The sequence below is a fragment of the Sebastes umbrosus genome, chromosome 21 (assembly GCF_015220745.1).
Source record: "Sebastes umbrosus isolate fSebUmb1 chromosome 21, fSebUmb1.pri, whole genome shotgun sequence".
NCBI lineage: Eukaryota > Metazoa > Chordata > Actinopteri > Perciformes > Sebastidae > Sebastes > Sebastes umbrosus.
The window spans coordinates 10,757,463-10,772,938 of record NC_051289.1 but is presented as its reverse complement, the minus strand read 5'-3'; the positions used below and the strand labels follow the sequence as shown (position 1 = coordinate 10,772,938).

The window sequence follows — 15,476 nt, the reverse complement described above, 5'->3', positions numbered from 1 at the left end:
TTGCTGGGTGGTACCCTGCCTACTAATTTTGCAATATTAACTTGTTATTATTAACTAATATTAACTAACTTAATATTGACTTCCTTGTAAGACCTCCTGGTAATGATGAACCATCTGGCGCCAGCTAGTGGTCAAAGCTAATAATCAACATTAAAGGACTGCTGTTGTATTATAATTTTAAGACTACCTTTAAATCTAATCCACCAAAATTGGATTGTTCTCAGAAAATAAGTGGGATAAATGTCACTTTCTGTTGCAAGCTGTGATATAAATCAACACTCAAGGTTTCTCGAAAACACAATAAAAGTAAAATTTACAACAATAAACATTTTTAAAATGTAATTCAATTCCTATAAATGACTAAAATAAAATGTGTTTGTTGCAAATGTAAAGGCACAGAAATCTGTATCACATTAAATATGAAACTTAATTGCAGCTATATAGCTACTATACTGTATATACACAAAAATATATATCATGTTTTAAAATACATTTAGACTATATAATGATAAAATTGAATATAATAAAATAAAACATACATAATTACAAAATTTAAATACTACTACTACTACTACTACTACTAATAATAATAATAATAATAATAATAATAATAATAATAATAATAATAATAATGATAATAATAATAATAAATAAATCATCATTTTTGTATTTTGTCTAACATTTCATCTACAGTTAGAAATAGGCTTCCATATAAATAAGACTCAGTATGCTGTACTATAGAAATACATTTATTTTATTTTATTTTATTTTTTCATTTCATTTCATTTCATTTCTTTAATTTAATTTATAAAATAAATAAAATAAATAAAATAAATAAAATAAATAAAATAAGTCATAATAAGTTTATTTTATTTATTTTACTGTGGTTTTGACGAATCTGCCAATAGGTCGTAGAACTGTCGTGGTGTAAGTGCTGGACCGGAGAGGAGGCTGCGTTTACTTGTTTCCAGAGATTGTTTTATTTTATTTTATTTTATTTTATTTTATTTTATTTTATTTTATTTTATTTTACTTTACTTTACTTTACTTTACTTTACTTTACTTTATTTATTTATTTATTTATTTATTTATTTATTTATTTATTTATTTATTTATTTATTTATTTAATTTAATTTAATTTAATTTAATTTAATTTAACTTCATTTAATTTAATTTAATTTAATTTAATTTAATTTTACTTTACTTTACTTTACTTTGCATTACTTTACTTTCTTTACTTTATTTTACTTTATTTATTTATTTATTTAATTTAATTTAATTTAACTTAATTTAATTTAATTTAATTTTACTTTACTTTACTTTGCTTTACTTTACTTTATTTTACTTTATTTATTTATTTAATTTAATTTAACTTAATTGAATTGAATTGAATTTTACTTTACTTTGCTTTACTTTACTTTACTTTACTTTACTTTATTTTATTAATTTATTTTATTTATTTATTTTATATATTTTATTTATTTTATTTAATTTTACTTTACTTTATTTATTTTATTTATTTTATTTATCTTTGTCGAATCTGCCTTTAGGTCGTAAAGCGCCTGCTCCTGTCGCGGTGGTGAAAGTGCCGCACCGGAGCGGAAGCTGCGTTTACTCTGTTCCCAGCAGAGTGATTTCATCATTCTCTTCTCTCATTACGGAGGTCCATGCTTCATGCTCCGTAGCGCAGCATCAGCACTGCTGAGGAGGACCAGCACAGAGATCTCCGCCTTCTGCCCGGTGTCTACGGTCCGGTTCGTCCCGCAATACCAGCCCAGAAACCGGGCGTTTTCAGCATCAGTCTGCCGGAGTCAGAAGAAGAAGCATCAGAGTCTGAGGCTGCAGCTGGAAGAAGGACGAACCATGGACGGAAACATTGAGGAGATTCTCGCCCCTTTGAGGCTCGCAGTCAAAGAACAGGTAACACATGTTATCTCATAACATCTCCCACTATTCACTCAGTCAGTTTGTTTATGATTATAAATCATTTTAATGCCTCTAACTTAGTCACAATCATCCTGTTAGCATGTTAGCTCAGCAGGCTAACCGGCTTCTTACAGAGCTGTCAATGAAAGAGGAGCCATTAGCTAGCTGCTAAAGCTAGCTGGCTGGAAGTCATGTCTGCAGCCTTTGCCACGTTTCATCGTGCTGCTGCAGCTGCAGACATCATGAGCAGGGTGGGGTTAAGAGAAAAGGCTAACTTAATGCTGCTACCAAAACAACACATGGCTGATTGCTTTGTAAACATGAGTTGAAGTCAGTGATGTTTTTCTAAGTAGGGCTGTGCCACATCCAATCAATATCTGCAAACATGCTGGTGTGACTTAATGCAAAAAAGTGAAGGTATCAAAAACACATTACTACTTTTCAGTTAAATAAGCAACAATTATTTTATTCCATCAGGAAGAGTAAATAATGCTTTGATAAACACAACAGTATAACATGTACTCAGTGGTGGAAAGTAACTAAGTACTTAAATTATAGTATTTTCATGTTCTGCTACTTTCTACTTCTACTCAACTACATCTCAGATGGAAATATTACACTTTCTACTCCACTACATTTATCTGACAACTTTAGTTACTTTACAGATTCAGATTATTAATACAAAATATAATCACATTACAATCAAATTACACATATTACTGGGTGCATTCCATATTTAAAACACACAAATATTGACAATTTGTATAATTTGTATTATTATTATTATTAATAGTAGTAGTTTTTTAGTTTTAGTAGTAATATTTTTTTGTGTGTGACTCACACTGTAAACAATTGCTGTTAATTTACAGCAGGATCTCAACATTATTAACCTGTTAATATAACCTTATATATAACACAATACTACTTTTCAGTTAAATAATCAACACTTATTTTATTCCAATAGGAGCAGTAAAGAATGCTTAGAAAAACACAACAGTATAACATGTACTCAGTGGTGGAAAGTAACTAAGTACATTTACTTAAGTATTGTACTTAAGTACAATTTTGAGGTACTTGTACTTTATATTTCCATGTTCTGATACTTTATACTTCTACTCCACTACATCTCAGAGGGAAATATTGTACTTTTTACTCCACTACATTGATTTATTAATAACTTTAGTTGCTGTACAGATTCAGATTATTAATATAAAATATAATAAATTATGTATTATTATAGATTAAACTACCCAGCAGTATATAAAGTCATTAAAATGAGCTCCACCTTTACCAGCTGCAACATTAAAGTGATGAACACATTAATGCAGCAATAAGTATAATCCAATAAAATGCATTATTCTGCATAATGTGTACTTTTATGTTTGGTACTTTAAAGCTGAAGTAGGCGAGATTGGCGCAAATATATGATTTAAAAAAGGTCGCTATATTGTGACAGTAGTACATGAAACAGAAAAAAATCATGTTCCTCTGTGTCCTCCGGTGCTCCTAACGGCATCTGCAAGATTTCACATAGTGGAGGAAAACAAGCAGTAAGAGCTGATCTGAGGTCTGCTGTCCAGCTGCCGTCTATAAGAGCCGGCTGTCAATCGCTCTAAACTCAAATATGAATCAATATTATGTTACGTTAATGCCTATTTCTTACCTCAAATGTTTTCAGAATCATCTTGTAGTGCACGGTTTAGCTGTCCGCCACTGGTTGAAGTGTAGACTTTCTCTGTTTTTAGGGGGAACTTGTGCGCCAAATGAAACAGGATGGAGCTCCTGATGTGGATGTCACTAAAGCTGTGGCTGAACTGAAAGCAAGGAAGAGGACTCTTGAGGCCAAGGTGAGTTGCACTTTATCTGTGGATTTGAATGCAATCCTGTTGTTTGGCCCCCTCGGCACAACACAAAGCGTCTGGGTCAGTCCTTCATGCTGGTAGCCATCAGGCTCCACAACCAAGGCTGACCCCCATATGAGAACTAGGAGGACTTTAAGAACTTTAAACATGCACTATATCTGCAACCATCTTGGACTCTTACCACTGGCGCACTTTACACTAAACATCCTTTATACCACTTTAGAGACTGCACATATGTACATATTACATTTATTTATTGACGGACTGCACACACTATGTTCACCCGTTCACTCTGTATATTTTATATCTCTATTATTGTTTTTATAATTTTTGTATACCTTTACCTCTCTTGTGTTTCACTCTGTTTGCTGATGTTGCTGCTTTGACACCTGAATTTCCCTCTGGGGATTAATAAAGGTTCATCTTATCTTATCTTATCTTATCTTATCAAAAACCTTGTAAATTTCTCTGCCAAAGCCTCAGAGAAGTTGTTGTGAAAAAAATACATTGTAGATGAATATTCATTCACCACCTCACTTGCCAGCTCTCCGTTTAATAACCAGGCTGTGCTGCAAATATTGATACACTTTCATTAAAATTTGGAGCGTGTGCCAACAGTTTTCGTTCACTAATCATCAGCAGACTGGGGGAATGGGGTGCTGGTTTGAGATGCAGGTGTTTGACATCATGGCAGATTTGATGAGAGGATGTTACACATCTGTAGGGCTGACCCAAATGCTTCGAAGCTTCAAAGTTGCAATAGTATTCGAATGCTCTGTTTTTTTTATTATTATGAGTATGGATTAATATTGTATAAATCCCAAAATAGGAATAAGGAATAATCATTATTCTTATTCAACATTAATTATTATTAGTTATTCTCAGACAGATATCGCTGTTTGTTTTGTGTAAAGGTGCGTGTGTGTACAGTAGTGTGGCAGCGGCGCTGTCTAAGGCACTGAATGAAACAGGGGTGATGGAGACAGACAGAAGAACATGTCAGTCTGCCGTGCTGCACTATGAAGCTTCGAATACCTTTGAATTATTCTCTCCGAAGCTTCGAAGCCCAAAAAATAGTATTCGGGACAGCGCTACACATCTGATATCAAACATGGAACTTATTAAAAAATGATATGTAACATAATAATCTAAACCCAAAGGTCCACATCTCACACTCTTCAGAGACAGGGGTACACATCCTGTGTAAGACCACCTCGTATCGTGTGACCCAAGTTCTTATCATAGGTCACATAATGTGGTTGAAAGCCCCAAAAGCTAGTAGTATCATATAAGATTGTTCCCAAAGATCAAGAATGCATTTCAATGTTCAGATATTCTAAAATTGATCCTGGTCATCAAACTCTATCGTTTCCACTTCTAACGAGGCTTGTGAGCCAATAGTGGAACGACGTCAGCATCACGTGGTATCTCTGGGTCGTCAGTTAGTGTGGAAAAATGGATAAATGGCTGAGGTTGACAGTAAGTGCCTGGCAACGACTTGTTGTGAAGTAAATGCAATGGAAGGGAGAGGGAGAATGTGACATCTAGTGGCTGAATGATGAATAGCACCTTTAAATTCAAACAGCATTCTGACCTATATGAGCTTGTCCTCAAAGTAGGTGCCCTGTATTGCTTTTATTCGCTGATACAAATGTGTTTTTGTCATCATAAGATGTGTAAAAATTAAACCAAAAGTAATTACCTATGATATCATGTCTTCTATGGATGTTTTGATCATTGTTTATTTATGTTTATGTATATTTAATTGAGGATTATATTAGAAACTGCTGCCTTGTGGTTCCTACAGTCGGCTCCAAAGTGCTGAACTGTGGGTTTTTATAAACAGGCGCATATTGATTCTGCGATTTTATGCATGGAAGCTGCCGCTATAGCAGCCTTCCATAGCCCGGTTGCAGAAACATTGATAACACTTATTTTAACACGTCTTTATAAGTCAGGTGTTTGTCTGTTTCCTTATTTTTTTCTAGGAGACGTGGACAAATGTATAAATATAATTCTCATTGCAGGAACTGTCATTACAACCCAAAGACGACATTGTTGACAGAAGCAAGATGGAGGACACCCTCAAGAGGCGATTCTTCTACGACCAGGCCTTCGCCATCTACGGAGGTAAGACTTGGAATGTTACGAAAAATGAAGGTTTCGGTTTGGGGAGTAAATCCCCGTACACACAGTCTTTAAGCCTTCTGTTACCATGCAGTAATGCTCCTCAGGTGTGAGCGGCCTGTACGACTTCGGCCCCGTGGGCTGCGCCCTGAAGAACAATATCCTGCAGGCCTGGAGGCAGCACTTCATCCAGGAGGAGCAGATCCTGGAGATCGACTGCACCATGCTGACCCCCGAGCCCGTCCTCAAGTAGGTGTCCTTTTTAATGCTTTTGTCTGATGATTCAAATGTGTTTGATAAGAAGTGAAAAAGTCATAACCCATCCTATCATGTCTGGGTTTTAAACGGTTTTTGGTCACTGCTGAAGAGAGTGCCTTGTGGTTCCTACATTCGGCTTCAAAGTGCTGAAATGTGGGTTTTTATAAACAGGCGCATATTGATTCTGCGATTTTATGCATGGAAGCTGCCGCTCTAGCAGCCTTCCATAGCCCGGTTGCAGAAACATCGATAGGATGGAATTAAACATTAATAACTTTTCTGGCTGACATTACTGTCTTTAGGAGGTTGTAGCGGGCTCTTTTAAAGCTACAGTGTCAATATTGGTATCATATGAAACTAGACGACTACAGTAAGGCATCCATTGGTACCAACCACATCATGCTAGTTTGACAAGAAGGGGTTAGGAAGGTAGGCTGAATTTTGTCGAGAGGAAAAACTGGTCATGTTCAAAGTTGTTCCTTGACCTTTGACCTCAAGATATGTGAATGAAAATGGGTTCTATGGGTACCCACGAGTCTCCCCTTTACAGACATGCCCACTTTATGATAATCACATGCAGTTTTTGGCAAAAACCACAGTGTTTTGAATGCAGTGTAAATGTGTTATTTTCTCATATTCTAAAAATGGTTTCTGCATACTGGGGTCCCTAAAAAGTTTTGGGATTACATAAATTGGGTATCACTGTAAAGCTGAGACTCTTGTGGATCCAATGAGCCCAACTGTATTCATGTGTGATGATGTTAGTCCCCATAGTAGCCATTTCATATAGTGAGACCATTTTTAAAAATGTATAAAATGACCTGTGGTGACCTCTAGGATAATCACAGCCTCATGAAACTTTACAGTCACAAACTAGAGACGTAGAGCATTCAGAGGATGGATGGCTTTCCCTAGGTAGATTGACAGTAAGGGGGTTTCCAAGCAGTTTCCAGAACAGAAGTGCTCGCCATCTAATCGTCGAAAAATGCAATTCCTGCAGAAATCTCACTCCATATTTATTATGGAGGGAGATTTTAGAGGGATTATTGATCGTTTTTAACAATTCACGATAGGTAAACATTTTTTAAATTTAGCACCAAATCTGTATAACAAATGGTATCAACACAAAAATTGAGACATAATAGAGCATGGGAATTACCATCATATACTTCACTCATAATGTTCTAAACCCTTATACACTTTGACAATTTATTATAATTCATTCATTCATGTTTATTACAGATTTATGGCTAGAACAACTTGACACACAGTGCTGAGCTGCATCTCAAATTAATCTTCAGGTTCCCAGCTTTTAGATGATGTACACCACTTCTATGTGACATCTACTGCTGATCTGCTATCTCCCCCTAAAGACCTCCTGTCCCCCTTTTTAAAAGACAAAAAATGGGTCTATGTGGGTCTCTAAGGGTGTTTTGTTTGTTCCCTTATTAAGGACATCAGGACATGTGGACAAATTTGCTGACTACATGGTGAAAGATGTCAAGAATGGCGAATGCTTCAGGGCTGACCATCTCCTCAAAGGTAAGGTCTTTTTGTTCATCTGCCTGTGTGTCTGAGTATATTTTGAGACTTACCTTCAACTGTAGTGTAAACTAGAGAGTAGTCATCCTGAAAACAACCCCAGCACAGGTCTCTGTAAGTTTCTCTTGTGTATTATTCATGGGACTCTGCAGAGGGTGGGATCATGGATGCAGTCCAAACTTGTGTCGTCAGTGGCTGCTGCTGGTTACTGAAGCTCTTTGAGTATCACTGTAGCGCCTGAGGGAGAAAGGGAAGTGGCCGGACCAGCAGAAATCACACAGGGCTTCATAGCGATGTCAAGCTGCTGGAATCACAGAGACTGGAGCTGTGCCAAAAAAGCCGGCGGGAAAAAATGAAATATAGGGAGAACATGTCAGGACTTGGAAGCTAATTGGCTCAGATGATGTATTGAGTCTTGAATATGTTATGTAATGAAAATATGGCAAGTCATGTCATGTATTACCGGAGATAAGTCAGGTGATATTGGACATCTCAAACCTACTCTAAAACCATGTGCATGCTGATTTAGTTTCAAGCTCATTTCCACACTGTAGGTAGAATAAAAATCAACTAGATGATTGCATTTCCTGCAGAAAATGCGTGTTAATGCTGACAGCTGAAATGAATATTAATGCACAAATGTGCAATAGATTTCTAGAAAGTAGTATTTGGGTGAAATAAACCTTTTAAAACTGTAAGTCGTTAGACAAAGTAGTATTTCTGTAGAATGAACTATTTTTTTTTTATTTTTTTTTTAAGCATTAGCTCCATCCCTAGTTTCCTGTTAACTTACAGTGAGAGTCGGAGGCTTTTATTTTTATTTATTTTTTTAAAACGAGCCTCCTGAGCTTCCTGTTAAGAAACAGTTACTCTATAGGGCTTTTATTTTGAAGGGCAGGGGATTTTCACACAATGAAAATCATTCTTTAATTTGATCTGTTGTCTGATAAGCATTATCACACCTGTTTGTAAAAGCATTGTTTTCGTGTTTCTGCGTCCTCCAGCTCACCTCCAGAAACTGATGTCTGATAAGAAGTGTGCAAAAGAGAAGAAGGCCGAGATGGAGGAAGTCATCACTCAGGTTAACGGAGACAAAATGCTCTTCTTTTTTGAGTGATTATGTGGAAAAGCTGTTTCTGACAGGGTTTTTAAAGGATTCACTGACTTTTAATATTATTTTCAGATGGACAACTACACTCAGCAGGAGCTCACCGACCTCTTTGTGAAATACAACGTCAAGTCTCCCATCACAGGAAACGACCTCACACCTCCCATCCTCTTCAACCTGATGTTCCAGACGTCCATCGGACCAGGGGGAAACATGACAGGGTAAAAAGAAACACAATACTGTAGAGAATATTTCCTTGATGTCGCATTTTCTATCATTGTTGATTTGATTTTAATCTAAATTTGCAGCTATCTGAGGCCTGAAACCGCTCAGGGAATCTTCCTCAACTTCAAGCGTCTCTTGGAGTTCAACCAGGGAAAACTGCCCTTTGCTGCTGCTCAAATAGGAAACTCCTTCAGGAACGAAATCTCTCCTCGCTCTGGACTCATTCGTGTTAGGTGAGACAGATCCACTGTGCCGCCTGCTGTCTGTACTCGTCTGTAGAGATTTGACTCATGACATTACACAGGAATATAATCTCTCCACATTTCCACACAGAGAGTTCACCATGGCTGAGATCGAGCACTTTGTGGATCCAAATGAGAAGGTCCACCCTAAATTCTCCAGTGTAGCCGACCTGGACATCACGTTATACTCCTCCAAGGCTCAGACCAGCGGCCAGTCTGCACAGATCAAGAGGCTGGGGGACGCTGTGGAGCAGGTTGGAATCACTATTTAAAAATATAGTTTTAGAGATGCTTTCAGATGAGATTTACACAGGGAACTTTGGAAAAATATCATCTTGGGTAATATGGATATGTAACCAAGCTTGTAAAGGTATTCATCAGCTTATTTCATCCAGTAACATGAGCTCAGAAAGTTGTTTCTTAACTGTTATTCTGCTTTTACGACCAGAACATTTTAATTCATCACAGTGCATGTTAAAAACGTGCCTGTTCGGAACGGGCTGATTTGCTCGGCCTCCGGTATTGCTCGAGAACCGCTCATCCAAACAGCTTCACACTTGACACTGTGCTCCCTTGGGTCCTGAGCAATACACCCACCAAGTGTGAAGTCACTCAAATGAACCGTTGTCGAGAAAATCGAAAGACGGACTCCATCCATTTTAGTTAGATGATGAATCATGATTTTCAAATATCTGAAATTCCAGATGAAATATGATCTTGTATCATAATATTAATGCATATTGCCCAGCTGCGGTATTATGATAACACTGACTGTAATCCTGTAATAAATGTGATCTACAAAAGGGGTTTTAAGCAAATAAAGGATTTGACCAAAAACAATCTTATCTCTTGGCTCTTAAGTGGACCTTGAGTAAAGATTAGTTTTTGTCAAACTACTGTTTCAAAGGTTAAGACTGAACTTTCCCACTCATTGATTCTTCTGTCTCATTTCAGGGAGTGATCAATAACTCCGTCCTGGGATACTTCATCGGGAGGATCTACCTCTACCTTACTAAAGTTGGTATCGCCAAAGACAAGCTGCGTTTCCGACAGCACATGGACAACGAGATGGCTCACTACGCCTGTGACTGCTGGGACGCTGAAGCCAAAACCTCTTACGTACGTTCCATTGCAGCGTTATCCATCTTATGGCTCATCAGGGAGCCCACGTAACTTTTGCTCTAAGTAAATGCTTCTCCCTTGCAGGGCTGGATCGAGATCGTGGGTTGCGCTGACCGGTCCTGCTTCGATCTGCAATGCCACGCGCGAGCTACGAAGGTCCCTCTGGTCGCTGAGAAGCCTCTAAAAGAACCCATATCCTTAAACTGGAGCACTGCAAAAGAAAATCTTTGTTCCATCAAACAACTAAGAACATTTTAAGCACCCAGTTGTTGTTCTCTTTAACTTCTCCACACAAAGTTGTAAACGTCGTCCAGTTCGAGCCCAACAAAGGAGCCATTGGGAAGGCGTATAAGAAGGACGCTAAGATAGCCATGGAGTACCTGTCTGTGTGTGACGAGTGCTTCATTACAGAACAGGAGAAGCTGCTCAATGAGACTGGGTGAGTGATATTAACCACCGTCACACAGTACGTACGCGTGCCTGATGAAAGGTGGTGCTTTTGTCATTTTGTCATATTTTCACTCCGCAGAGAGTTCACCATCGAGTCAGAAGGCAAGACCTTCAAACTCACAAAGGATATGGTCAACGTGAAGCGATTCCAGAAGACTCTACACGGTGAGATTTATCATTTTATTGTTGAATGAAGATGATGTTGGGACACTTTGAGCGACAACTTCTATAACACGGATTTTCTGTCCGTCTTTGTCGTCCACAGTGGAGGAAATTGTTCCCAATGTAATCGAGCCCTCCTTCGGCATCGGTAGGGTCATGTACACCATCTTTGAGCACACATTCCAGGTCAGAGAAGGTGATGAACAAAGAACGGTGAGTCGACAGTCTGGATCAACAACATGATGATGTTTTCTATGATCTAGCATTGTTGGATATACTGTCACGTAGAGTGTTGTCCTGCGTTCTTACCGTTCATTTAACAATTCCTACTTTGCAATATGTAATCGCTAATCGTTTTTTAGATTTAAAAAAAAGTTTTCCCAAGCAAGTTGGCAATTGACATATGGGACTACTTTAACATTTAATACATGTCACATGGCAGCAGCTGCCTCAATAGTGAAAGCTCAACCTAGATGCCAAAAATGACCATTTTTGTGATTGTTTTTCATTAAAGAGCTTGTTTCCTTCATTATTGCATTTTTTGTTTTCCTTTCCTTCAGTACTTTAGCTTCCCTGCTACTGTAGCTCCATACAAATGCTCCGTCCTGCCTCTGAGTCAGAACCCGGAATTCATGCCCTTCGTGAGGGAACTATGTAAGTGCCCACATAATGATAACGTATATACGCTCTATTTCTGTCTGTGAGGAGGGAAAACAACATGTTCTGCTGCTGCTGCTGTCCATGGTTAACTTTGTTTTCTCTCTTTTAGCTGAGGCGATGACCAAAAACAGTGTGTCTCACAAGGTGGATGACTCCGCGGGATCCATCGGCAGGCGTTACGCCAGGACGGACGAGATCGGGGTGGCGTTTGGCATCACCATCGACTTCGACACAGTGAACAAGACGCCTCACACGGCCACGCTGAGAGACCGAGACTCGATGAGGCAGATCAGGGCCGAGGTACAGACAAATCAACTAATACTTTCTACATCAGACACTTTTGCCTAAATTGATCATTTCTTTGTAGCACTTAACTATGCATGAAGTCACTTTCGGCGCTCTGTTGCTGAACTGTTGGATACTTTAACCACTCTGTACTGCAGTGACACACAGCCGGTTGAAAATCTGCAAAGTTTCCCTTGAATGAATTAGATCTCAGCCACATTGATTCGTAAATGAAAACGTTTTTGCCCACTGATATCCAAACACACATTCTCTTCCGATCTCTCCATATTGCTCCGTTGGTTACTACGATCCACAAACTGTTAAATGCGGTTTTGGACTATTTTTTGTTAACACCCGAGTGCGTAACGTAACGAGTGCAGAATGAGTCATCAAACATTTGAAACTGTTTTACAGATTAGAAAAGACAAGGATTTGATGTAAAAAAAAATTATGATACTGATTTTTTTTTTTTTTTTCTTTGACATATTTGGCATATAACAAGAGGTAAATGAACAAATAACACAGGGACACAGGATTAAAACTGAGAAAGTGTTTGTTTTTTTTATTTCATGGGGACTTTAAATCAATACAGCTGTCTACACAGGCCACAAAACTGCTCACATTTCACTCAGGCTTTATACACATAACCACAACCTGAAGCATCTTTTCAGGTTTCAAATTTCTTCCTGTGTATTGGGATCTGAACACTGCCAAACAGCAGCATTGTGGCTGCTAGCGTGATTTCTTTGACTACGCATCATCATATGTAGACAAGCTGTACTGTGCTATGACTTTCTAATTTTTCTCTGTCAAATGAACAAGCTTTACACAATCCTCTTTGTTGCCCTTTAAGGTCTGCTTCAGGTGTTGACCTTGTTTGACCTTTTAAAAATGTTCATTAAACACAGAATCATTTCAGCTGTGATCACACACACCATTTAACACAGTCAAGTAAACATGTTTTTCTCTCCTCAGGTCAGCGAGTTGCCTCTAATTATTCGGGATCTGGCCAACGGCGCATTGACCTGGGCAGAAGTGGAGAGCAAGTACCCCATCTTTGAAGGACAGGAGACCAGCAAGAAGGACACAGTGGAAGAGTAAAGCTCACTCTGCCTGCCAGCCACTCCATGAAAATCCACGGACTTGTTGCATTATGCATCACCAGGAAGAATATCGTGATAAGCTATAGCGGCGCACCGAGCCCTCCTCGCGTTCTCCGCCACTGCAGTCACTAAAAATGTCATGTATTCATCATATCTAACAGTTGTGGAAAAGCTTGCACAGGACTGTTGTTTCTCCGACGAGCAACATTTCATCCATGTATGACCACGTCAAATTATGTTTTAAAAGGGAGAGAATGTAATCAGGTTGTTGTCGCCAGTGGAAGGAAGCTTCCACCATTCCAGTTTTCAGGCAGATTGGATTGAGATGTTTAATGATTTCAATAAATACAACCAGCACTTACTGGACACGGGCATACAGCTGTAATGTTTTCTATCAAGGCTTCACACAGACAATAATGTCAAGTGTTCCACGTCACAGTGATCACTACTATAATGAGAAGTAACACACAGTTGCTCAGTTTAAAGATGGAACAAAATGAGATGGATTAGGGGCTTTGAAACATGAAAGAGTGTTAACAGCCTATTAAAGGCAAACTGGAGTTAGAGCCTCAGCTGTTACCTTGACAATAAGGTTTGTGGAAATGTACGCAGCTTGATCCGAATCAGAAATACTTTATTAACCCTTGAGGAGGAAACCAGGATGCAATTGCTCTTATATAAAAGCATATAATATAAATATAATAAAAATAGAAATAAAGGTGTAAATAACACGTAAATGATGTACTTAATGCTACAATATAACACACTATATGTAGAGAAATAAGAAATGAGAAATATAACAAATATCTGCATCAAACACATACAATATCTAACCATAGTGTAAATAAAACATTTAAATCATGAGAAGTGGGATCTGTTAAGTGTTAAATGCAGAAATAGTATAAATTAGAATTTCTTGAAATGTACAGTATAATTGCAGCATTATTGACAGTGTTTATTTATTTATTTATATTTTTTCTTTTTTGTGCCTGCCACCACCTCCCCTTTAGAGGACTAAATTTACTTTGTTTTTATTCTTTTTCAAATTAAAAGCCAATGAAGGAAAAGAAAAGTGATAATACTACTAATAATCATAATCTTAGTCGAACCATATTTCTTAAAAAATAAAATAAAAGCAGGGACAAATAAGCTGGCCACCTTAATGACATATAAACAAACAACGACTAAAAACTTTCAAGAGCAGACATGTAAACAGACAAATATTAACAATGACAGAAAACGAGTATAATGACAGAGTATTAACTGCATTTATATTGTACATTTCAAGAAATATTGTTATCAATTATCACAGTTTATCATGTGTAATCTGGCATAAATGTCCTGATGTTTTTCTGTTTGCATCCAAACTCATGGAGACCATTGGAGAGTGCAATAATCACGACACATTTGACCTCGCTTGCATTTCAATATGTATAAAAAGGGATAAAACTCCAGGTCCAAGTCTTGTATTAAGAACAGCTTTATTATCAGACCAACGTATTTCAGCTTTCAGCTAATAATAGTTATTAATGCTGCAGGTTTTGCTGGATTTCTGATTGCTTTCTCTTTTCCTTGCACCTTGCAAGTCAGTGAAGTTTTACCAAAACACTTTCTCTTCTTCTGCATTTCAATGTTTCAAATAACACATGTGTGATAACCTCCTAATCAGCTCTATTTGGACAGTCATTCTGCAGGCAGTGACCTGATGTTTGAATTTCTTTTTCAAAGCAGCACCACCTCAGAGAATTAGCCTTATGTAGTTCAACTTCTTTTAAACACTCCTCTTGAGCATCTTCTAACACGGCTGAGGAATAAAGAATGAGGTACATTTGTTTAGATCCTCTTTGTTCCTCCAGAGTCTTGTGATGTTTGGATTAAAGAGCAGGAAAGCAGATTTTAATACAAACCTCACGTAAACCCTCAGGTATCGTTGAATCCCCACAAATAATCTATCCTGTGATATCTGCTCTGCCCGACTCCTCTACCAGAGTTGCCTCTTTGTGAAGACGAGGAGTCCCACGAGATAAATCCCAGAACGCTTCCCGTATCCCCAATGGGCTCAAATCTCATCATCTCAGCCTTATTAAAACCTGTCCTGATTTTACAGAGCAAAGACGAGATGTGACCTTTCACTGTTTTTCAATCATTTTGAATGTCCCTCATTGATGGAAAGATTTCCTGACATTTGATTGATGATGGCTGGTTTCTCAAGGTCTTTTCAGTGCGTTCTTGCTCTGTCGAAACAGGTGTGTTGGAGTCTGTTCGTGTGTTGCTTGAAAACAGTCAGGTGGTCGTGTTGGGTTGTTGACTCGTTGTTGAATTTCATTATTTACACCTGTGTCTTTCCTACTGTGACATCAAAATGCCTAAAATCTGGATACACATGCACATTTTCTGATCTTTT

The 15,476-nt window shown here is 37.9% G+C and overlaps 1 protein-coding gene and 2 non-coding genes across 3 annotated transcripts; all 3 read left to right on the top strand.

The window, feature by feature from the left end:
• The first annotated feature begins 1,591 nt into the window (after positions 1–1,591).
• LOC119480672 (glycine--tRNA ligase-like) lies at positions 1,592–13,446 on the top strand. The gene is made up of 17 exons (XM_037757176.1): positions 1,592–1,920; positions 3,672–3,773; positions 5,816–5,918; positions 6,023–6,164; positions 7,627–7,715; positions 8,720–8,796; positions 8,899–9,044; positions 9,132–9,281; positions 9,382–9,544; positions 10,245–10,409; positions 10,497–10,604; positions 10,706–10,851; positions 10,942–11,027; positions 11,128–11,237; positions 11,585–11,678; positions 11,794–11,984; positions 12,945–13,446. The coding sequence occupies exons 1-17, from the start codon at positions 1,675–1,677 to the stop codon at positions 13,068–13,070; spliced, it is 2,244 nt and encodes a 747-aa protein (XP_037613104.1). The 5' UTR covers positions 1,592–1,674; the 3' UTR covers positions 13,071–13,446.
• LOC119481017 lies at positions 5,578–5,712 on the top strand. The gene has a single exon (XR_005205059.1). It is a non-coding gene; the product is annotated as a small nucleolar RNA SNORA84 (small nucleolar RNA).
• On the top strand, positions 6,288–6,422 carry LOC119481018. Its single transcript, XR_005205060.1, has one exon. It is a non-coding gene; the product is annotated as a small nucleolar RNA SNORA84 (small nucleolar RNA).
• Positions 13,447–15,476: the final 2,030 nt, after the last annotated feature.